The sequence below is a fragment of the Phoca vitulina genome, unplaced genomic scaffold (genome assembly GCF_004348235.1).
Source record: "Phoca vitulina isolate PV1807 unplaced genomic scaffold, GSC_HSeal_1.0 scaffold1, whole genome shotgun sequence".
Taxonomy (NCBI): domain Eukaryota; kingdom Metazoa; phylum Chordata; class Mammalia; order Carnivora; family Phocidae; genus Phoca; species Phoca vitulina.
This window is the reverse complement of record NW_022589704.1, coordinates 4,779,539-4,803,841: the sequence shown is the minus strand read 5'-3', so window position 1 is coordinate 4,803,841 and position 24,303 is coordinate 4,779,539. Positions and strand designations below refer to the sequence as shown.

General features: G+C 42.8%; 1 protein-coding gene across 1 annotated transcript in view; it reads right to left on the bottom strand.

The window, feature by feature from the left end:
• Positions 1 to 24,303, bottom strand: part of IQCA1 (IQ motif containing with AAA domain 1) — a 150,433-nt gene that overhangs the window by 29,302 nt on the left and 96,828 nt on the right. Inside the window, exons 12-15 of the mRNA XM_032408149.1 lie at positions 19,729 to 19,796; positions 16,063 to 16,145; positions 8,999 to 9,106; positions 5,722 to 5,921 (exon numbers count right to left, since the gene is read on the bottom strand). Of these exons, the coding sequence (XP_032264040.1) occupies positions 5,722 to 5,921; positions 8,999 to 9,106; positions 16,063 to 16,145; positions 19,729 to 19,796 (459 nt within the window). The remainder of the gene's footprint in view (positions 1 to 5,721; positions 5,922 to 8,998; positions 9,107 to 16,062; positions 16,146 to 19,728; positions 19,797 to 24,303) is intronic.

Genomic DNA, 24,303 nt, shown 5'->3' with positions numbered 1-24,303 from the left:
CTTGCCTTGATAGGTTCTTCATCTTCTTCTTCTTCTTCTTTTTTTTTTTTTTTTAAGTTTTTTTTATTTATTTTAGAGAGAGACCAAGACTGCGGGGGGGTGGGGGGCAGAGGGAGAGTGAGAGTGAATCTTAAGCAGAGTCCGTCCTGAGCGTGGAACCCAATGTGGGGCTCGATCTCACGACCCTGAGATCATGACCTGAGCTGAAACCAAGAGTCGGAGGCTTAACGGACGGTGCCACCCAGGCGCCTAGATAACTTCTTTCGTCTGCACAATATGTATTAAATAGTAATCATTTATCACATTTCTTAATTCTTAGATATATTTCTAATATTTCCCCACTAAATAGATGTGTATTCTTTTCCACATATAGCTTTAGCATAAGAGGGAATTTTAGATAACAGTTGCTTACTTGTACAGTAAACTCATTTCTTCAAGGAACTCCCTTATCCAAGCTGTTAATGTATTAGCATTATTGTGTGTAAAACAAAGGAACCCACCAAAAATAATGATCACAAAATGGACTGGAATTTGTGCCCATGAAAACAAATCGGAGGCGTGTTTCCCCACTGTTTTCCCGCATGCAGAGTGGGCTGGGTGAAGCTCTGAGTGCCACCAACCAGAAGCGTGCTTAGGAGCGGTTTCCTAAGAGTTGCATTCTTGATTTCCCAGAGATTAGTTCAGGGACAGGAACTGTTTACAAGGAAACGTGATGAGTAACAGGCCCTTCTGTTATAGTTCACCTTCTCCCGCAAATGCCGAAGATCCATATTCTGTCGCGTGCCTGCCACAACCCATTCCATGGCTCACGTAACACAGGAATGCACCATGGCTTCCTGCCCTTGATTTTCTGGCCCAGGCATAATTTCCCACTTTTCTTTGGTTAATTAAAAGCAAATACCTCTTTGCAGGGCAGATAACTGCTCTATCAATCACGCCAGGACACAGTGGCCTCACTGAACGTGATTTCTAATTGAACAACGCCCACTCCTGAGACCTTTGCGTCTTTCATTCATCCGTTATATACATGGTAAAGGTGACGCTTAATGAGGTGTGTGTCAGGCTCTCTGACATGGAGTGGCCTCGTTGGATAAACACACTCTTCCACGTTTCGAAAATGTGACGTTCGGCATTTTGGGGCCTACGTGATGTTAGAATGCAATGATTCTAAAAATGCAAAGATAGCTCACTTGATATCAAGATAACCTCTCTGCAGCAGAAACAATAACTTCTTGAGAGAGAGCACATCAGGATCATGCATTGGCTCTGTCCTAGGGTCATACCAGGAGCAAGGGAGCCATTTGGTAGGAGGGAGAAGAGGCTCACTTTAGCCCTACTTCAGTTAGAGGCAGAATAATGCAGTGATTACACCTGGCGGCTCAGGACTCAGACTGTGTGGGCTCACATTGCAGCAATGCTGGCCAGGGAAATTACTTTAAATGCTTTGTGCCTCAGTTTTCTCATCAGTAAAACGGGGATAATGACAGTGCTTCCCTCATACGGTTGTTGTTGAATGAGTTAATACATAGAGAAGTGCTAGAACAGGATCTGGTATATATGGATGCTTATGAAATGCCAATAGTTTAATATTTATGTGCTCCTGTCTGTTACTTGACAATGTCAACAAAATTAGGTATTTAGAATGAATGCATTTAGGGTTTTATTTCGGGGTGGGGGGAGGAGGCAAGAGGATAGGTTTCTTTTACTTTTCCTCTGAAGCACTTAGTCCTTAGAGCCTGGTGGGTAAGCACATGAGGCCACAAGCCAGGCTGCTGGGCTTTAAATTCCAACTTGGGTTCAAATCCTTGGCTAGCCTCAGAAATGTGCTTGCATGCTGGAAGATTCTGAGAAGCTCAGTGGAGAGCAACAGTTGGAAAATCAGAAGAACTAAGCACACACCTTAGTCTTCACCAAGTTAAAGGTGCTTGTTAAATACCTCAGGCTTTCCATTTAAGGTTCATTAAAGTGAAGATGATGTTCTAGGCCTAAGAGACTTAGACTAAAGGCACCTTAGACTAAGGGCAAAATCAAAATAGACCCACAATAACAAAATGGAAAACAAAACCTTTGCAAGCTCAAGCTGATCAGCCAGTAATTTAACTGCGTGTCAGAACAAAGCCCAGCATGCCCAGAGTATCAACAACATATCATCCACAATGTCTAATATGCAAATAGCAATTATTAATGATATGAAGAAACAGGAAAATTGACACATGGTCAAGGATGGAATTCAAATAGAAACCAACTCCAAGATGACCCAATGTTGGAATTGCAGACAAGAACGGTAAAGCCTCTTAAGTTTACTTAAAGGAAAAGATAGTCATATTGAATGGACAGATGGAGAATTGCAAGACAGAAATAAAAATCAATAAAAATAAGCAAAGTTAAATTCTATAACTGAAAAACAAAATGTCAGAAATACCAAAAAAAAAAAAAAAAAAAAAATCCACAAGATAAGCTTAATAGCAGATTGGCAATGGTAGAAGAAAAGGTAGGTAAACTTGAGTACAGACTAATAGTAACTATCCAGTGTGGAAATTAGAGAGAACAAGACCTGAGTGACTCATGGAACAATATCAAGCAGTCAAATATACATGTGATTAGAGCATCCGAAGGAGAGGAGAGAGCATGGGGCAGAAAGAATATTTGAGGAAACAGTGGCCAAAATTTCCAAAATTTGGTATGAAACATGTATTTATGGATTCAATGATCACAGTGAGCCACAAGTAGGTTAAGTCCAAAGAAAAAACAAAAAGAGCCAGCACATCATAGTCAAGCTATAGTCAACCAAAATAAAGAAAAATACTTACAAGCATTCAGAGAATAATAACACACAATATACAAGATCAACAGTTCGAATTTCTGATAACTTTTTATCAGAAATTTGGAGGTAAGAAGATGATGGAAGTACATCTTTAAAGTGCTGAAAGGAAAATGTAACCCAGAATTCGATATCCAGCGAAATATGCCTTCAAAAATGGAGGTGCTATAAAGGCATTTAAAAATAAATCAGATGAAAGCTAAAAAAAATTTGTTGCCACCAGACCTGCACTGAAAAAAATGCTGAAGAAGTCCTTCAGCTAAAAGGGAAATGACACCAGGTGGGAACTTGGATTGGTGGAAGGGAATGGAGATCACTGAAAAGAATAAATATGTGAATGAGTGCAAAATGCTAAATCCCCCTGACGTAATTTCTTTAAAAGACACATGACTATTTAATATAAATAATGTAAAAATAATACCACTCAATTGTGGTGTTTATAATATTTCTAGATGTAAAATGTATGATAAAAACATAAAGGACACAGGATAACAAATGGATTATATTGTTCCCACATTTTATGTAAAATCCTACAATATGAACTCTGCATACACTGTGCTAAGTCAAAAATGACTGTTGTAATCCATAGAGCAATCACTGCAAAATAAGAAAGAGGCACTGCTAAAAAGACAATAAAAGAATCCAAATAAAGTAATAAAAAGTACTGAGTTAACCCAAAAGAAGATAGGAAAGGATAAACAGAAGAATAAAAGAAGAGATGGGACAATGGAGAACCAACAGCAAAATGGTGGACCTAACACAACCAGATGAATAACCTCATTTAGTGTAAACTAAAGGCTCCACATATGTTTTCAGGGTGAATAAGAAAGCAAGACTCAACTACGCGCTGTCCACAAGAAATGCACTTTAACTCTAAAGACACTGAAAATAAAAGAGTTACCGAGAAAGCTGACGTGGCTCTGTTAGTACCAGGTTAGGTAGACCTCAGGACAAGGAGTATTGCCAGAGACAAAAAGGGACATATCATAATGATAAAATAACCAAACAGGAGGTCACACCAATCCAAAATGTGGACACATCTCCTAACAGCGCTTCAACATCTGTGAAGCACAAGCCAACAGAACGAAAGGCAGAAATACAGAATTCCACGATCATGGTGGGAGGTTTCAACACCCTATGGCAGTGATAGGACAAGTAAATGACTGAAAAATTAGAAAATGAACAAGCAAGTCACAGAACGAGAGACAATATTTGCAATATGTATGTCTGGCAAAGAACTTGCATCCAGAACATACGAAGAACTCTTGCAAATCACAAGGCCAACCATGCAGTGAAAAGTAGGCAAATGACTTGAACAGGTATTTCAAAGAAGAAGTTATACGAGGACCAAAAGACCCGTGAAAATGGCGACAACACAATTGTGGACATTTTTCAAAGCTTGAACTTAAAATGTATCCTTAAGATCTGTGCATTTCATCATATATAATTTTTACCTTAATAAAAATAGTGCAGGAGGGCAAAGAAGAGAAGGACCTAGGTTTGAACCCCAGCTCAACCACGTGATCTCGGTGGCCTTGGACAAGTTACTGAACCTTTCAGAGCCCCAGTGTCTTTATCTGTAAATGGGATGAGGATGGACTCTTCACGGGGCCACTGAGAAGATTCAATATAACACCACAAAGAGGTGACACGGCTGGTCCATAGGAGGAGAGGCGCCCTATTAAACACCTTAGTGGTCTTTACTCCCCACTCACCTTCCTCCCCTCCCACCTCCCAGCTCTTCAAAATTCTATTTCCACGGATTCCTGCAGGACAAGCAGTGGAGGAAAGGAGAGTGGGAAATGTCCCAACCCACCACAGTGGTGGAGACCATGTGGCCAAGAGAACAAAATCCCATTGCCATCATGTCCTCACTCTGGCTGTCAACATGATGTGGAAAAGGAACCATTCCTACGGGCAACTGCTCACATATAACCATGACTCAGAGCCCCCGAGAACTGACACCTTGCCCCAGGTGTGGGGGACTCCTTGCTAGGTGGGCATCTTCATGCAGTTAAAGCTGGCTTATCTGGCATTCTAGTAACTAAAAGTGAATTGAACAGCATAAAGACAACCTTGAGGTACTCAATGAAATAAAAATTAAATCCTGTCAAGTTTTAATATTAAATATGAATATTCTGTAATAAAATGCTTGAAAACTTGCTAATCCGTTTGTGTATATATGCATATTGTGTCCCTATCTATCATCTACCTATCTACCTTCAACACCTGTCTATTACCATCATCACCCATATCTAAATGATATCAGAGAATCATTGCTTTTAGGGCTGACAGTATCATTTGGTCTGACTGTTTCATTTTGGTGGCATAAGACAGAGATGCAGGGAGGTGAAGAACTTGTCTAAGATCCCGGGGCTCGGTAGTGTATGGATCTTTTAGGATTTCCTATCCTCCAGCCCAGATATCATGGAGCATTTACTCCCCTGTGGTCAGTTTAGCTTCCCGCAGGCTTTTGGTATCACGTGTGTGAGGCACAAATGTGCCCAAGGAACCATACCTTGGTAACTCACGCCATGTGTGAAAGAGTACCCAAAATGCAAGAGGCTGATGCCTTATTGAAGGAAGGTGGGCTGGAGATAGAAATTGTGGTTTTCGATTTCAGTGACACGTGGGGACATTTCAGGAAGGATTCCTGCGGTGGGAGGAGGTTGATTTGGATGGGACAGTAAGGGTTGTTTATGCAAAGGAAAGAGCTGTTTCTATCTGTTGGATGCTTGGCTAGATGCAAGGATGAAGTGATTTATAGCAGGATGCGATGGGTGCATCAGCCTAAGGAAATCATCTGCTAGGGTCCGTGTTCGTGGGAAACTAACGGCAGGATGTGAACATGTAATTTGTACAAGGGAGGGGTACTGGGAACCAAGAAAGGCAACAAGTACCTTGACGACCACATGCAGCATCATTTGCAAGCCATTTTTGCCCGGGTACTTCCCCGCAATGTTAGCTGCCGACAGGTTGAAGAGGTTGGCTCCCGTTTCGGTGCAGATGGCGTGGACCAGCATCTTCTTCCCTACCCCCGATGGCCCTGCCAGCAGCAGGGACTTCACCAAAGGAGCCTTCTCGTGCACCGTTGCAGAACCTACAAAAGGCAGAGGCAAAGGCTCTAAAATCCTGCAGAGAAGCTCAGCGACTCTGAGACGAGGATCCCTCAAGGCTGTTCCTCCAGTGTCTGGCCCCAGTTTTCTGCAACAGTGATAAATGCGTCCAAAGCATTTCTAACCGGAGGCACATCCCCCGTCTGAGCTGGCCTGTGACACCTTTGATTTGTATTTCAGGGCTCAAGGTGGGGGCCCCCAGGATCTCCTTGCTTATTCTGTACGTGCCTTTCCCTGCTACCCCTCACCCTAGAATTTCCCCCACACTCATAATTCTAAAGAACATTCCTGCAATAACTTACCTCTGGCATTTTTTCTAGGGTGGGGGGTGGGTTTCTCTGCTTGTTGGCAGTGGCCTTATATTCTTTGAAAGCTTAGGAAAAGGAATGTGGACATGCAGCCGCAGCCCGTAAGGGGGCTGGGAATGTTCGTTAGTGGTTCTCAGGAGGGAAAGGGGAGAAGTAAGAGCCAGGTGTAAGTAGCCGGACTTCCTCGGTCTGCCCCGGGTTCCAACCCGTTGGTGAAGTGCCTTGAGTTACTACACAGGCACTCGGAGGCCGGCCACACTGCCCATCTCCTCCGGGCCAGAGCGGGACTCGGGCTCGAGCATCTTCTGTTGTCCTGAACGCACGCGGAACGCACGTTGGCACGAAGTAATTATGAAATGAAATCCTGGAAAGTGCTGTGATCAAAGCATCTACTATCATGTGACTTTGCTTGGGGCAGCGGCTGGGCACTTTTTGATCAGCTGTGAATACATCCATAATACGATTATTATTGTGCCTTTCTCTCTTTTTTTTCTTGTGTAACTGAAAAGATATAGGGAATTTACCAAATAATCAGGAACAATTTTTATGGTTACCCAACATAAACTTGGAAGCCAGTTTTGAGCGAGTTCTGTTTAAAATGCAGTGACATAGGCGTGCTTTATTTGTGGTCAGTGAGGGGTACGGTAACGTAATATGATAAAGGAGCTTCTGTTGCTCACAATCGGAGACAGACGCCATTCACCGGGTGGTCCGTTCAGCCCCTGGTATTGGGGGCTGCTCAGTTCATGGCCCTGGCTGGGGGCTGGTGGGAAAGAGTCAGAGTTTATGGCCAGGACGGGAGCTGAACCTGAGTGGACGTGACCAGAACGGGAGGCAAATAGTGCTGAGCTCCGTGCGAGCCACAGAGGGTTCAGAAAAGGGCGGGGGTTGGTGGGGGAGCTCAGGTCCGACTTCTGGGAGAGGGTGGAACCTGAGCTACCCCTGGAGGGGCAGAACTGGGACGTGTAGAGACAGGACCCTTGAGGGTGGCACAATGACTGCGGGCCTGCAGTGGGAAGTCAGGCAGGTGCCGGGGAGTGGCAGATAATTCTCGCCAGCCATGTAACAAGGGACAGCAAGGGGCTGGGGAGGGAGACTGACGCCAGCCGTAGGGGTCCCTGGCAGGTGGGGAGGGTTGCAGCTTGCCAAAGGTGCTGGCTGAGCGCCCTCCTGCCTTCCTTTTCTCCCTCCATATTCTGGGGGGCAGTCATATTTCTGGGAGGGTGAATGGGTGAGCACTGACCAGATGTGTCCCGGGTGCTCTCATATCTGCCCAGGGGGCTTGGAAAGCTCACACCTCGTCCTGGGAGCCCTGGCTGAGGCTCTTGGGGCTCTGGAGGCCAGCGGGTGCTTGTGTTTCCTGGCCACGGTGCAGAGTGGCCTCACGGCGTGTCCTCAGGGCCCTCTGCAGAGTGGCCGGGTTGGCTAGTCCTGGCAGTGGTGACTTGAACACAGGGCCAGCAAACACATTCCGTGTTGCCACTGGATACGATTTTAGATCTATGAAATTTAAAGGAAGCACCCGAAGGCAGATCTGTGAATGTTCTCATCTGTCTGGCCGGTTTGTGCCTTGCAAACACACACACCAGTCCCCAGAAGAAATCCCTGCTGGCTCTGGGACCTGGGGAGGTCAGCAGCCCGTAGGGACTTCGGGTTCCTCATTGACACAAGGAGGATTCAGGTGGGATGCTTCCTGAGCATCCTTCTTCTGATGCTTTTAAGGCCACTTGGAAACAATATCCATCGTTTTGTATCCTCGAGCCAAGGATCAAACATACTGCCCCCTTTAATGATGTCTTAGGAGTTCCGTTAACAACATGCTGGGTCTTGGTGCTCTCTGCTCTACCGTTTTCCATCTCACTGTGATGAGGGTTGAGGGCTAATTATTTTATTTGCATGGACATCATAAATATTGCATATCTATTTGGTTGACCCCAGAAGTATCATATAGTTATTTATGATATATACTTTGTATATATAAAATTTATGTTGAGCCCCAATTCCACTTACTACTTCTGACATTAAATTAAAAGAGGAATGAGCCATTTCTTGCCAATAGGTCTAAGTCAAAGGGGAACAATATTATAAGTGCCCAAACTATTCCCATATTATTTTAAAGCCAGTTAAACAAATAAAACACGATTTCTATTCCGGAATTGTCATCAGAGCCAAGCCTGGCTGCCCCAGATGACTCAGGTCATACACATAAAAAGGTTATTAAAATGATAAGCGTGAAGGAGAGCATCAGAGAGCCGCCCTTCCTGCACCTCAGAACTCTGGTCCACTGGTCTGAACAATCATGATGGAATCTTATTTAGCAGTTAGAGTGGACGTCAGTGAAAACCGGTAGAGCCTTGATCCTTTAGATTCATGAAATACACTTCCACTGATTCATGAAAGGCCGGCTTTGTTAAGGACCCAGTAACAGAAGCCTGTGTATAAAAGGCAAGCCTAACATTAGCCCTTTGTCTAATTTGATTAATTTTAATTGCAGGTGCTTGCTTTGGTTATTATCTCTCCAGATGATTGCCGACAGGACTTTCAGCCCAGAATGTTAAGCAGGCACTCAGAAGCGGTGCAGACGTGCTCCCCGGGTAGCACCTTCCTGTGCTCTCCGGGATGCACGGTTGCAATAGAACTACCCTCACTCAAAATGATCAGCACAAAGAATTCAACCAGGAAGATGCTGCCAAAGGCACCAAGCAGTGCACTCCTGCTTCTAGGAAACGTGCAACAGGGTGTGGAGACTTTACCTAGTGGCAAGATCCCGTACAGGGCGATGAGCTGTCTCACATCCAGGAGGGAAGGCATGGGTTCTATGGATACCTGGCGAAGCGTGGTCCCCAGGTAACTGTACTCTCCTGGAGGAACAGAAACAGAGGATAAGTAAATGGGAGACTGTGTTGGTCTGAGCTGCATGATCTTGGCACCTGCAAAACTAACACAGAATACATAGTCAACATTTCTGAGCAAATAGAATGGTGTTGCAGGGAGTCATGGAGAACACATCTTCTCTCAGATAAAGGCTTGAGAAAACCCGTCCAGTCATGAAAGCGCCGCTATCCCCCTATAGTAATGGGGCATTCTGTTGAGTAGGACGCTAACCTCCTAGGATTTCTAAAAATAACCTTTGACTATCGAATGACTGAAGTGGAACTAAGTTCTAAAATGAAGGACGTACAAAGTAGACTAAAACATGGTAGGCTTTATTTAATTTATCCTTATATTCCAAGCAATGATGCCTAACACTGGCATAAACTTTAAAAATAAATTATTTAAGATCAATGTGGAATTTGTATTGGAGCAGTGTAAATCTGAACCTAAAATGCAATCATCTGAAAGGAAGGATATGAGTCTAATTTAGGATAAATAGAAACACCTCCTTTTGCGGGTAATATTCATTTACATTTTTATCATTTTCAAAGGATTACCAAAGGAATAATACAGAAATAAATCTTTACAGGTTTAATTAGAAGGCATCAAAGGTCTTAATTGTAACTAGTCATAAATCTGAAGTGTTATTTTCTAACTAATTTAGATAAGGTCACCAAGAAAATTAGTTTGCCTGTCTCCATTTGTCATGAGGAGGGACCTTTATATGCTCATACAGTTCTCTCTTGATTTGTACCTGAATCTGAAGGAAAAATATTCAATGCATGAGTCACAGTGTCTTGATCATTTTTTTTTTCTGGCTTTTTCTTTCTATAAGAAATATGGATCTTGCAGAGCTTTTGATGTTCTATATGTATGTCCAATAGAATGCGCTTACATGTATGTGAATTAAGAAAAGCTTTAAAGCATTTTCGAATGCTAAGAAAATTAGAATTAAAGACTAGATAATGCTGGCTGTTTTGTTGTGGAGGGCAGGCTTTCAAAGCTCCCACATGAAAAAAAAAAGTCCTTGGCAAGGACAATGGGTATTGGTGGGGAGAATGAGTGATAGTGAAAACTTCCATTGCAGCTTCCGATCCCCGAGCTTTTTAATGAGCAGGTAATAAATAGGAGAGTGGTTAATTTCGCCTTCACTAAAGCAGGAAGAGATCCTGTAGCCTCCATTCAATCCAGTGCTTATTGCTGTAAACATGACATTAGAGGTGATCTGAAAGTGACCCCAATTTTCCTGCTTAAATAAATCCATATTAATACCCAGATGCACCATATTTTCTAGGACCTAACAGATTTCGTTTAGACACATCATATTAAGTTGAATTAGTGGGTGGTGGTTCTGATGGAGTGAAGGACACCACCAGCCCCCGCTGCTTGCCAAGCGTTGAGACTCATCCTGAAAGCGTGTGGCTGTGTTTCGCCATAAACCCTTCCCTTCCACTCAGGCAGATGTTAGAAACTTCAGGATTCCCGGGCGCCTGGGTGGCTCAGATGGTTAAGCGTCTGCCTTCGGCTCAGGTCATGATCCCAGGGTCCTGGGATTGAGTCCTGCATCGGGCTCCCTGCTAGGCGGGGAGCCTGCTTCTCTCTCTGCCTCTGCCTCTCTGTCTCTCTGACTCTCATGAATAAATAAATAAAACATTTAAAAAAAAAAAAAAAAGAAACTTCAGGATTCCCTGCACAGATCCCAGGTCTTCTGCCAGAGAGGGAAGAAGGAAATGGTGGCTGAAAAGGCATTTTAAGTACAAGGCATGAACAAGGGCAAGAAAGCCTACAACAGTGGACGGAAAAGAAACAAGGAAAGTGTTACGAGTGGGTCTGACTGTGTTTCCTTACAATTCCTATGTTGAAATCCAGATCCCCGATATCGCAGAATGTGACCTCATTTGGAAATAGGGCCGTTGCAGATACAACTAGTGAAGGTGAGGTGATAGGGTGGGTCCCAGTGCAATATGACCGTGTCCTTTATAAAAAGGGGCCATGAGCACACAGGTGTGAAGCTGGACGCAGGGACGGGGAGATGCAGCAGAACCCCAGAGGCTACAGCAAACCTCCAGGGGACAAGGCGAGGGATGAAATGATGAGGTCATAGGAGTGCAGGGACATCGGGGCAGCCAGGCAGGAGGGCTGGCAGTCGGGGCAAGAGAGACGTGGGCTGGGGGGTGCATGTAGCTCCTAAGCTACAGCAAAGCAACAGCTTCTCCCTCAGCCCTCAGAAGGAACCGGCCTTGCCGACACCCTGATCTTGGACTTCTGGCCTCCAGACTGTGAGGGAACGCTTGTGACCCCGGTTACAGCAGCCCTAGCAGACTGGTACAGAAGGAACCAAGTAATGGAAGAGAATGGGGACATCAAAGCAGGAAAAAAATAATGAGAAATAAAAAAAAGTATTTGAGAAATAAGGGTGGGATCAGCCTCTAGTGTTCCGTTCTACCCCACACAGCATCACAAAGAGTATGAAGAAGAGAGCAATTTGTAACAAGTCCTAGCTTCCCAAATACGCTCCTCGGGGACCAGGGGCAGAGGCCCAAGAGCAGATGCTGCTGGTCGGTGTTTGCCGCCCCCCCCGCCCCCCCCACTCCACCAGGGCTGCACACGAACCGTCTCCCAGCGACGAGGACGGGCACGTGTGCTACACGGTCATGGGTCAGGAGTATGGACTTGTTCATAAGCTGTGTGTGCTGGACCCAGGCGGCCCGGCTTCCGGGACGAGATCAGCAGAGAGACGGCTCCAGGTGTCCGGGGTTGTGACAGCTTTGCTGAGATTGTGCAGGACCTGCTGGGGTGTCGCCGACTCCGAAGCTCTGCGGGGGTTTCATGTGTGTGAATATGTAAGTCATACCATCTAAGATGCTGAGTTTTCTCCTCTGTAGGGCAGGATCTGAACACCAAGGAGAGTACGAGAAATACTAACTCTGGCCTCGGGTCAATGTTCCCCCAAAGGCACAGGGACTGAACCATGGGTGGGGCTGGATAATTTAGGGGAATATTAATTTGTGTTTGCTCTCCTTGTATTTTGGCCTCAGGCAGTGGCCTTGCACTCACTGCTTCTGTGATGTGGCCTGGTGGGGGGACACCCATAGAGACACCATGAAGTCACAAGCCCTCCGATTGGCAGCCCCCCGAGCCTGCCAAAGACTGGGCAAGAATGTCACCACCAGCAACAGCAGGACAATAACTAGCTCGGCGCCAAGCCAAGCATGCCCCCTGAATGCCCCATCTCTTAACTCACTATCCACAGTGATTTAACGAGGCAGGAGCTGTGATTGTTCCCCTAATTGTGGAAACTGAGGCACAGAAGGATCACACAAAGGGCAAGCATCCTTCAGAAGCCGAGGGGTGAGGGAGGGGACATTCTGTCTTTCACGTTTTATTTCTCTTAAAGCATTATTTATTCATTCTTGGATTCATTATAATTTATTTTCTAAAATGATTTTTCTCTTTATTTCTAATATTCCTTGGGTTTTGTTAGCTCATTTCTGAGGTTTTCTAATTCCATTCTATGTATTCTTACAGTTCTTCTGTAATTTTCGTATTGTATGTTAGGTTGCTTGAGAGAGTGGGCTCCATTTATGTGTCTTTTTGTGATGTTAATTTACTCCTCATTCTTCTTTTTGATAGAAACGTTGCATGGGCTTTGATCTTGGAGGTTTCCATTGCTTAATTTTATGTGAGATAGTATTTTTTCTACTTTTAGAAGAGAGTTTGGTGTGGGATAGCTTTTTAAATGTCATAGAGCCCCCGCTTCTGTTGTTTCCAGAAAAATTAAAAGCACGGTGGTGTGCCTTTTTGAGGTGGCCAAGCCCCTCCCAGTTCCGGCTGTAGCTGCTGCCTTGGTCCGCTGGACCTCCCTGTGAATGCCTGCTGGTTATTTTGGCGTTCTTCTGCTCTGTGTCCGCAGCTCCTTGTACTTGGGGTTTGAGGGGACACCTTGTCATTTGGTTTTGGTGTAAATGTTGTCCTCAGGTTTCTGCTTTTGCTATCTGGTTGCTCTGCCTATTTTTACGTGGGGGTTTGGGATGATCTACTGCCATCTTTCAAGCTAAGGATCTTAACCAGGAAAAAATAAGGAAAACATGGAAAAGCCCTCATGGCAGTTTGACTGATTTTGTTTTAGACTGGGTCATTTTCTTTTTCTTTCAATTTTTTAATTAAAATTCCAGTTAGTTAACATGCAGTGCAATATTGGTTTCTGGAGTAGAATACAGTGATTCCTCACTTACATACAACACCTAGTGCTCATTACATCAAATGCCCTCCTTAATCCCCATCACCCATCTAGCCCTTCCCCCACCCACCTCCCCTCCAGCAACCTCAGTTTGTTCTATATCTTTAAGAGTCTCTATGGTTTGCTTCTCTCTTTTTTCTTCCCCCCCTTCCATATGTTCATCTGTTCTGTTTCTTAAATTCCACATATGAGTGAAATCATACAGTATTTGTCTTTCTCTGACTGACTTATTTTGATTAGCATAATACTCTCTAGCTCCATCCACCTCGTTGCAAATGGCAAGATTTCATTCTTTTTGATGGCTGAATAATATTCCATTGTATATATATATACCACAGCTTTGTCCATTCATCAGTCAATGGAACTTGGGCTCTTTCCATAATTTGGCTAATGTTGATAATGCTGCTATAAACATCAGGGTGCATGTACCCCTTTGAATCTGTATTTTTGTAGCCTTTGTGTAAATGCCTGGTAGTGCAATTGCTGGGTCGTAGGGTAGTTCTATTTTTAACTTTTAGAGGAGACTCCATACTGTTTTCCAGAGTGGCTGCATTCCCACCAATAGTGCAAAAGGGTTTCCTTTTCTCCACATCCTCATCAACATCTGTTGTTTCTTGTGTTGTTAATTTTAACCATTCTGACAGGTGTGCGGTGGTATCTCATCATGGTTGTGATTTGCATTTCCCCAATGATGAGTGATGTTGAACATCTTTTCATGTGTCTGTTGGCCATCTAGATGTCTTCTTTGGAGAAATGTCTATTCATTAGACTGGGTCATTTTCATTTGAGGTCTGAATGCATTCACTTTGGCCTTATGTGTCATAAAGATGCTGCCCGGAGACCGAGAGATCATTGCAAAGTCCACGATGGGTAAGAAATCAAACAGAAGATGAGAAATATGTTCATAATTTGTTTTTGGAGACTCCACCTTGTGCCAGGCACTGCCCAAACACTAGAAATTCAGTGATGAACAAAAATACACAATGTCAAAAGAAAGACAGACAAGGAGAAGTCAGAGATCCCAACCGCAAGAAAAGGGACAGTGTTCTGTTAACAATGTCATGTTTTCATATGAACAGAATTAACAGAGCAAAATCAAGGGAATCTAGGAGAAAACCGTTTGGTAGTTGAACAAGAAACACATAAAATAAATAGAAACCCAATATATATTCCAGTATATGTCCTCATAAAATTCTTATACTGTTAGGAAATATGAACGCTCCCCCCAGGCCCTCAAGAAGAACTGTGGCTTTATTTCAAAGGCATTGAAGTAATCATTTTTTGATCAGAGGGAAATGTTAACCTTCTTGTTCCTACAGGCCAAAATTAGGTCAATGTGTAATATACAATGAAAAAAGAGAGATTTCGTGTTTCTACGCTGATATCACAACAATTTAAAAAGAGGGTGGGAAGGACATTTCTTTCTAGAAAAATGGCACCTACTAAATATAGAAGGGATGATAGAAATAGAACACCCCCATTTTACAATTACCCTAGCAGTAATCGAAGCAGGCAAAAATCATCAGTGGAGGATAAAACCTTTAAGCCAGCTGGGAACAGAATCTCCAGAGCCTCAAAGAATCCCGCCCCCAGCCCCCCACCCCAGGTTATTCATTAATTAGGAAGGGGAAAGTGAAGCTTGACAGTGGAGAAATCTGGGGAACAGCACTTTGGCCAGCGATGATACTTAACATCCCCAGTGATGGGACACACGTGTCCCCAACGTGAAACACTGAGAAGGACATAATATCAGCTACGTAGTCTGCCTGCCTCCTCCACCCCCCCCGAAACGTTTAACCTGAATCAAGTCATGAGGAAAGCATCAAACTACTTCTGTTGAAGGACAGTTTGTGCAACAGCTCGGACTCTGACAATGTCAATGGTGTGAAAGACATTGGGTTGGAAGTCGTTCTAGATTAAAGGCATGAAAGGCAACTAAAGAGATATGTACCCCACAGCCATGGGCCTTGATTGGATTTTGGATTCAGAAAGACAAAAATGTATAAAGGACATTATTAGGACAATTGGGGGAGTTGATTGCCTACTAGGTATTAAGTAATGGCATTGCAGTAATGCCAAGATGTTCCAGTGTGATTATCCTTTTGTGGCTATTTGGGAGAAGGCCCTGGTTCAGGGCAGATGCGAGAAAGTGAACATTATACCTGCACTAGGGTGCTGGGATTATGAAGAATTTTAAGCTTTACGTGTGCTTTCAGGTCATCATGTTGTTTTTTAAAAATTAAGAGAAAACATTTGTTAGAGATGGTGATAGCAAATGTCTCTCCTCCTTCCTTCCAGCTACTTCTGGGGTGGCCCCTTCTGGAAGGAATTCCTTCCGTAAGAACTGTGTGTTGTTCAAGTTCCAGGTGCTGCTCCCCTGGGGCATTTTGTTTAAACCCGAAAGTATGAACAAGTTTTCATTTCCTCAGTTTAACTTATGCCAGACAGAATGCCCCAAGGAATCTTGCTGGTAGGCTCAAAAACCTGCCTCTACCACATTCGGGGAGAGAGCAGGACCTGTGAGTTCACAGTGCAGAATGAATTCAAATCAATTCTGTCCAAAAAAATCTACTATGAGCCACTATGGGCCAGGTTTTGGTTTGGACAAAAATGCAAATGAAACATATTTCCAGCTGTTGGGACCTAAGAACCCAAGGGGCAACATATGAGGCACATATATGTGTTGATTTTGGTGTACCTTACCGATGTAATCAGAGAGGTTAACTTTCAGAGCCTGGATCAGCAACCCTTCTTCCACCAGTTCCTTATACAGAGACTCAATGGTCCTGGTGATAAAGCAGACCAGCTATTCCATGAGCAGACACATAAAACCAGCATTTCTGTTAATCACCACATATGTAGAGAACTTTCACCAGATCTATTTCTAAGCACATTTGTATCTATGCAAATAAGTTGATTTTTGGAAGCGTTTCTACAATTTGGGGACATACGAGGCTTTAAAAAACAATACTTTTGCTCATCCACGTGTACGTCTGACATTTCCCATTAATAAGAATTATATCCGTGGGCATCTGAGACCAGCTATACCTCCTGCAGGCTGCCCTTTCATTAGTCCTTGTGATGGCACAGATAGGAATTAGAAATTGCCCAATAATAGTAGCGCAACGGGCCCACAATTATATATTCAGTTAGCATCTGCAACCCGTAGTAGATCATTAATCCTTTGTGAAATTGATGTTTCCTTTTAACCCAACAGCATAATAGTTTAGAAGAAATATCTATAAAGAACAAAGGCTTATAGGGGAACTAATTCTACTACGGAAGACAAAATGTCTAACGCGGTGAGTGTGATGATTTTTTTAGGAGGATGTTATACTTTTCCATAGTGTTTACAGATGTCAAAACCACTTCCCTAAGGGGGCTTGGGCATACAGCCAGCACACTGGTAATTTATACTAATTGAGGAAAAAATCAAGACAGTATCCCACTTAATGAATGAAACTCCCAGTGAAATTAACTGGGGCTTGGCTTGTAGGAATTTAGATAGGTCAAGCTCAAGTATTGAGTTTAATCCTTTGAGATGTTTTATCTATTCCCTTTTCATTTCTAGGGGCCATATGTTTTAGTTCTACCCTAGTCTTTCTTTAGAATGAAGGATTGTAAATATAACTATATTTAACCAGTTCTTTGTTCTATGATCCAGGTTAGTATGAGCAAGGATATCAGTTATATTTAAGCCAAATACCATTGGGATAAATGTTAATTCAATGACCCCAGTCCTTGATTGACTGGAATTTTATCCTTTCATATATATTTAAAATAGGGTTTAAATTAAAATAACGTTTAAAATTCTGCTGCGAAATAAGAAGGTTTTAATTGTAATGGGATTTAGGATAACAGTATCTGACCTGCAAGGAAGTACCAACTGTAGGTTTTTAGTTAGAATACCGATTTAATATAAACATAGAATATATGCATAAAATATTAACGTAAAATTGAAGAAGATTCTCTAAAACAATCAAAACAAAATACATTAAGAAGCCTGGAACACAAACCTATACTTGGGTCTTTCCAGTGAAACGAGCTTCTGTTAAGGAATAAAACATTTCAACTTTAAAACTACCTTCATATGATAAAAGTACTGGTTTCTCTCGATGAGAGAAAAGGAAGTTGTCTTACAGCGACTTGGTGGAATTAGCCCTAGTCTAGAGACCTAGGGTCTCCAAAATTGAAATGAAAAGTCTTCCAGGAATGAGGTAACCAGCTGTTTCTGTACATTTGGGCATAAAAGTGAATAAAATAACCCTGGTCTCTCTTCCTTTCGCTAGAGCAGGGCTTGTGGCTCATTTACAACAGTTCATCTGTACAGAGAGGCACATGCGAGAACATATTCAAAGTCTAATGGGTGTTGTTCACCAGCCACGTGTGTGTGTGATCTGTACCGTTAAAGCTGCGTTTTATTTGGTAATCCCATCTTTACATGCATGAGAATGTGAATGGATAATTTTAATTTAGTGATCGGGTCATATTGGTAGATTTGATTTTAGCTCTGGTTTGTGTCTGGATAAGGCACTTCGCATAATCTTCTTCACCTGCAAGACTGTTCTTGGTTTTGGGACTAATGTAAGAGCAAAGGAGAAAAGTAGGTTTTACAAGCTACTAGAAGACACCTGTGGCCTGTGGCACTGTGTGCATGCATGGGCTGGACCCCCATCTAGGGAAGGGCCTGTGCTGCCCCTTGGGTCCCCAGGAGGCATCAGTGTTGGTGCTCGGAGGGATTGGTGACCCAGGAACTGGGCAACTGACTCTCAGGATGCTGACCAAGCCCCTCTTAGGCAGCAGTCAGCCACAGCATCTTGACCCTGAACCTGTCCCCAAACGATGGAGAATCAAGTGAAGAAACCTGCCTTTACAGGAACACTGTAGGAGCCTTTTCTCCACGAGCCAAAGCCCACATGCCCTTCTGGCTGTCTTTCCAGAGGCTTCCTGTCAGGGCTCCAGGCATGTGCACTAGCCCTGGAGCACTCTTGTCTCCTATTTCCTTCTGGATGGTTCTAAGCTGGCTTCCTTTCTCATGGATCTGCTCTCAAGCAGAGTTTGGAATGTATCCCTGGTAGCCAGGGGATGACTAGGAAATACTCCCAAACAGGGGAGCAATACGTGGTATCCATTAACAAAACCCATGGGAAGAAAGATATACCTTCAGAATGATTTCTGACATTCACTTATTAGGGATTGTATTTTATTTTATTTTTATTTGCTTATTTAATTGAAGTATAATTGACATACAATGTCCTATTAGTTTCAGATGTGTATCATAGCGATTCAATATTTTTATACATTACAAACTGATCCCCATGATAAGTCTAGTCCCCGTCTGTCACAATACAGTTATTACAATATTAGTGACTATATTCCCTATGCTGTCTATTACATCCCCATGACTTATTTCTTTTATAAGAAGTTTATACCTCTTGATCCCCTTCCCCTATTTCACCTGTCCCACAGGCCTCCCCCAGCTGGTGACCACTAGCTTGTTTCCTGCACCTGTTTTATTTTGTTCATTTTGTTTTTTAGATTCCACTACATTTCTTGAAAATACCTGAAAACCTAAGACCTATTTATTTCCAGCGTTAAAGAACTGAAGGGACATTTCAGTTTAAAAAATGAGTATTTAAAATGATTCATGAGTATCAAAGTTTGGCCAGTGGAGCTCAAGGCAATGGAAATACTCCTCAATGAGGTGAAACCCCATCCTTCTCTTCAATGACCACTTGTGAAGTGCCTCACTGGGCTGGACCCAGGACGGGGCAGAAAATGGGAACAGTCTCTGCCCTCCAAGAGTGTCAGTACTCCCTCAAAAGTTGGATCAGGATGCTGTTTCTTGAACAATTTCTTAAGAACCCCCCAAATTTTGGGGTGCCTGGGTGGCACAGTCAGTTAAACATCCAACTCTTGATTTTGGCTCAGGTCATGATCTCGGGGTCATGGGATCAAGCCCTGCATCAGGCTCCACACTTGGCAGGGAGTCTGCTTGGGATTCTCTCTCTCTCCCTATGCCCCTCCCTGTGCTTTTGCACTCTCTCTCTTTCTCTCAAATAAATAAATAAAATCTTAAAAAAAAGAACCTTACAAATTTTAAAACTTAAAAAAGTTGCATGATCTCAGAGGTGATGCTGGTGTCCATCCTTTGGCATACACCTTGCAGGCTAGGAGACCACTCTTCACGCAGGACTGAAAAGCAACCCCAGCATTTCCAGGGTGGAAGAGGTGTGGTGGGCAGAGAGGGGTGCCTTTCTCAGGCTGGGGCTGTGGATTTTGGTTGTGACCTATACTCTGCTCTGGGGGGGGCGGGGGGGGGGGATGGTTGGTGCTCAACGTGCAGAACAATGCTAGAGCACACCTCACCTGTCTGCTGTCAGATCTTTGTCCTTCTTCCCTCTTTTCCCTTTTTTGCCTTTCTTCCCTTTCTTTTTCTGGAAAAAATGGAAATAACCAATAATTTAGTAAACACAAGTGAGCAAATTAGCTCTAGAACTTAGGTAGGGCAGCAGTTTTTGGTCGTGGTGGCAGGGAATGGGATGGAAGTTCCACTGTGGCACATCGGACGTGCGGTTGCCACATTTTCCTGGACGGAGGGCTTGGCCTGGGAAACTGCAGGTTGCTTATGTGGGCATGTCCCTGGGTGGGTAGACAGTGAGGTCACCCCTGTGAAGCCTGCAAAGGGCCCGATTGCCAACAGGCTCCGAGCATTCTGGCTCTCTTCTTGTGGGCTCTCATCTACAAAGGATGAGAGCGCTGCATGCTCGGGTCATCAAGTTGTGCCAGTCTTTGACACCTAATCTCATGCCCTGTTAGCATCCGGCCCCAGATCTGGTTCCCAGAGGGTTCTGCATTCTGATTACTGTGACAGCTGGAGGGACGTGCTTGGAAAATGATCTTTCAAAACAGTGCTGCTGATCGCTTCACTACTCTGTTTAAAGCATCCATTGGTACCTCCCCATTGCACCCAGGATGAAGTTAAAGTTCACCAGCATGGTGGATGGAGTTCTTCCAGCTTGGCACTCATCCTCTCCTGGCTCCTAGCTCCTGCTGCTAAGTTCTTTCTCAGACCTTCTCGGGCCACCCCTGCTCCCCATCACGCAGGCTATCAAGCACTTTCTTACTGTCTCAGCATCTTTCATTCCTCCACATCTATGTCCTCACTCACTATGAATTTTATTGCAGTATAATTTATGCAGAGTGAGTATACCCATGTCCAGGCAGATTGCCTTAAACACTGCCAGGTTCAACATCTAGAACATCTCCTCATCACCCCTGATCTGTCTCTCATTCTGCTTTCCAGTCTGTGTGTGGCTGTTCTTCTGACCTCACTGTAGGGTCACACCGCCTGCTGTTGTACACGGAGTTGTACACTGTAAACTCCCTATGTCTGACCTCCTTCAGCCGTTATTATAATTGCAAGATTCACTGATGTGATTGCACATAGCGATACTTCATGATTTTCAGGTTTTTACACATTAACATGTTTATTTTGAGAAAATGGTAGATTCACATAAAGTTGTAAGAAATAATGCAGAGATCCTGAGCAACTTTTACCAGGTTCCTCTCAATGGTAACATCTTGCAGAACTATCTTACAAGGTCACAACCAAGACCCTGGTATTGACACTGGAACAGTCAAGATACAGAACATTTCTGTCTCCACCAGGACCCCTCAGGTGGCCCTTTCCCGACCCACTCACTTCCCTCCCACAGGCACCCCATCTTTAACCCCCAGAAACCACGAATCTCTCTTCCATTTCTGTAATTTTGTCCTTTTGAGAATGTTGTATCAACAAAATCACAGAGTATGTATTTTTTTGCTTTTCACTCATTATAATTCTCAGGAAATTGGGAGAGGTCATTTTATGTATCAGTGGTTGTTCTTTTTTTATTGTTGTTTTCAGTTTTGAGTTATTATGAATTAAGGTATGTGTGTGCGTGAGTGTGTGTGTGCGCACGTGCATGTGAGTCTTTGTTTCTCTGGGATAAATGCCCATGAGTGCAATTGTTGGGGTGTATAGTAGTTGCATATTTGGTTTGCAAAGAAAGTGCCTAATTGCTTTTCAGAGTGCCAATACCATTTCACATTCCTACCAGTAACGTATGAATGATCTAGTTTCTTCCCATTCTCTCCAGCAATTGGTGTTGCTACCCTCACGAGTGTGTGGTAATTTCTCATTGTGATTCTAATGTGCATTTACGGCTAGTGGCATCTTTTCCTGTGCTCATTTGCCCTCTGTACAGCCACACCAGTGAAATGCCTCCTTGTGTCTTTTGCCCATTTTCTAATCGGTTGTTTTTTAACTGCTGAGTTTTGAGAGTTCTTTGTATGCTCTGTGTTACTAGCTCTTCCTCAGATATGTGGTTTGCAAATATTTTCTGCTAGTCTGTAGTTTGTCTCCTCATGCTCTCAATAGAATCTTTCACGGAGGAGAAGTTTCTAACTTTGATCAAGTCCAAATTTTCCTTTTATGAATTCTGCTTTTGGTGTTTATACTAAGAACTCTGCCTAGCCTTAGATCCCAAAGATGTTCTCCTATATTTTAATAACAGTTTTAAAGTTGCACATTTTCCATTTAAGTGCATCCAGTTTGAGTTAATTTTTGTAAATTTTGTAAAATGTATGAGATGTAGGTAAAGGTTCATTTTTCTGTCTGTGGATATCTAATTGTTCCAGCACCATGTACTGTAAAGGTTATTCTTCCTTACATTTTGTACCTTCGTCAAAAATCAGTCAGGAATATTAGTGTTGGCCTACTTCTGGGTTGTGCGTTCTGTTCTTTTGATCTATGCGTCTATCCCTCTACCAAAATTTAAGTTTAATTCTATCATCTTCATATTTGTTTTCTAATTGTGCAATCTGTTCTTTTTTCTTTTCCTTTTCTGTATTCTTTCTAATCAATCAAGTACTTTTTACTTTCTCACTTTTTGTTCACTATTACTTATTAAATGTAGTATCATTTAAAGAATTACAAAATAAATTACTAACATTACAAATTACCTTAGGCTAGCATTTTATGGTGTCCTGAACAACACAATAACCTTACAAGTCCGTTTCCCCCTACCTATCTTATTGGTTACTGTTGTCATATATTTTATTTCTACATGTTATAAATACATAAGACTTTGTTGCTATTCTTGCCTTAAAAAATAGAATATTCTAAAAGTAGTCTTTTATATTTTTAACAGCTGATCATTCCTTCTTACACTTCTTTGTTTCTATTTGGGATCAATTTCCTTTAGTCTGAAAAATATCTTTTTAGTATTTTCATATTGTGGATCTGCTGCTGCTAAGTTCCCTAAGATTTTGTCTGTCTGGGAACATCTCTATTTCATTCCATTTTTGAAGGATATTTTCACTGGGTCCAGAGTTCTAGGTTGGCAGTTAATTCTTTCCAATCTCTAAAGATGCCATTCATTGTCTTCTGGCTTCATAGTTTCTGTTGAGAAAGTCAGCAGTAATTCTTACTCTTATTTTTGTTTCCTTGAAGGAAATGTGTCTTTAAAAAAAAACAAAACAAAGCTATTTTGACTATGATGTGTTGAGATGTGGTTTTCTTTGTGTTCATCCTTGGACCTCACTAAGGCTCCTGAATTTGTGGCTTCACGTCTTTCATCTGATTGGGAAACTTCACGGACATTACTTTTTCGTATATTGCTTCTTTCCCATTCTCCTTCTTTTGTGGGGATTCCAATTACACATATAGTGCAACTATTGACCATGTCTCAAATGTCTCTTATTCTCCATTCTGTTCTTTATAGTCTTCTTCTTCTTCTGCTTCAGTTTAGTTTTCCTATTGGCTGGTCTCTAAGCTCAACCTGTCTTCTGCTATGTCCATGCTGTTGTTAAACCAGTTCAAGGAGTTCTTAATTTCTGCTACTGCAATTTTCAGTTGTAGAATGTTCATTTGTTTCTCTTAAAATTAGATTCTCAATTTATTTTTAAATATGGCATTCCTTCCTTTCCTACTTATATATGCTAGCTGTCTGGGAAATGCAAAAAATAGAGTCAGGCAAGAATTTTACCCTCAAGGAGCTTCTTAGCTTCTCCAGGAACTCCTATATCCTTAAAATTTCTGTGATTACAACAGGAGAGGGACTTAGGAAACAGACGGCCCCTGAGAGGTAGGACCTCACCCAGTGATGTCATCATGGGGATGACAGCACATCCAGAGCAATCCAGTCCTGCTTGCTTTTGTCAGTACAGAAGCTTTGTCTGTCTTGTTCTCTTCTGTAGTCTGAATGCCTTGAAATATACCTGGCATATAGTGCTCAATAAATTCTTATTGAATGAAAAAAATTAATAAAGATAGTCTGTTCCCCAAGCCTAATTTTGGATCTACAAATTACAGGAGAATGTGGGATAGACGGTAATGTAAGTTGATGATTTTAAAATGAGACACACAATTGTTAAGAGAATCAGACCCTGTAGACTTCCATCTTACAGAAAAATCAACATGAAACTATAATAACTCATTGGAAGTTTGCTTGGTGAATATGGAATCAGCAAGGGAGGTGGCTGGATGCTGTGAATTGCTGCTGATGCTATACTGTGACGTCTTGAGGCACATATTTAGCTTATAGGAATCAATCTGCATGGGATCCAGATTTGACTAATTTATTTGATAATATGTATTGAGGACTTGCCTTGTGCCGGAAAGGGTTACAATGGTGAACAAGCAAAAAAGACAATCATACAGTTCCTGCACTTACAGTCCTTGAGTAGATTTGGGAAGGAAGATACCAACAAAATGGTCTCACTAGTAAATATAACATTAAAGCTCTGATAAAGCACCAGGAAGACCTAGTAGACAGTGCCAAGTGTATGCAGAGAAAGCAGACCTACTATGGATAGCTCAGAAGGCTTCCCTGAGGAAGAAAGGCTTGGACTGAGACCTAAGGGATGAGTAGGAGTTAACAAGGCTAGGGACTGGGGGCA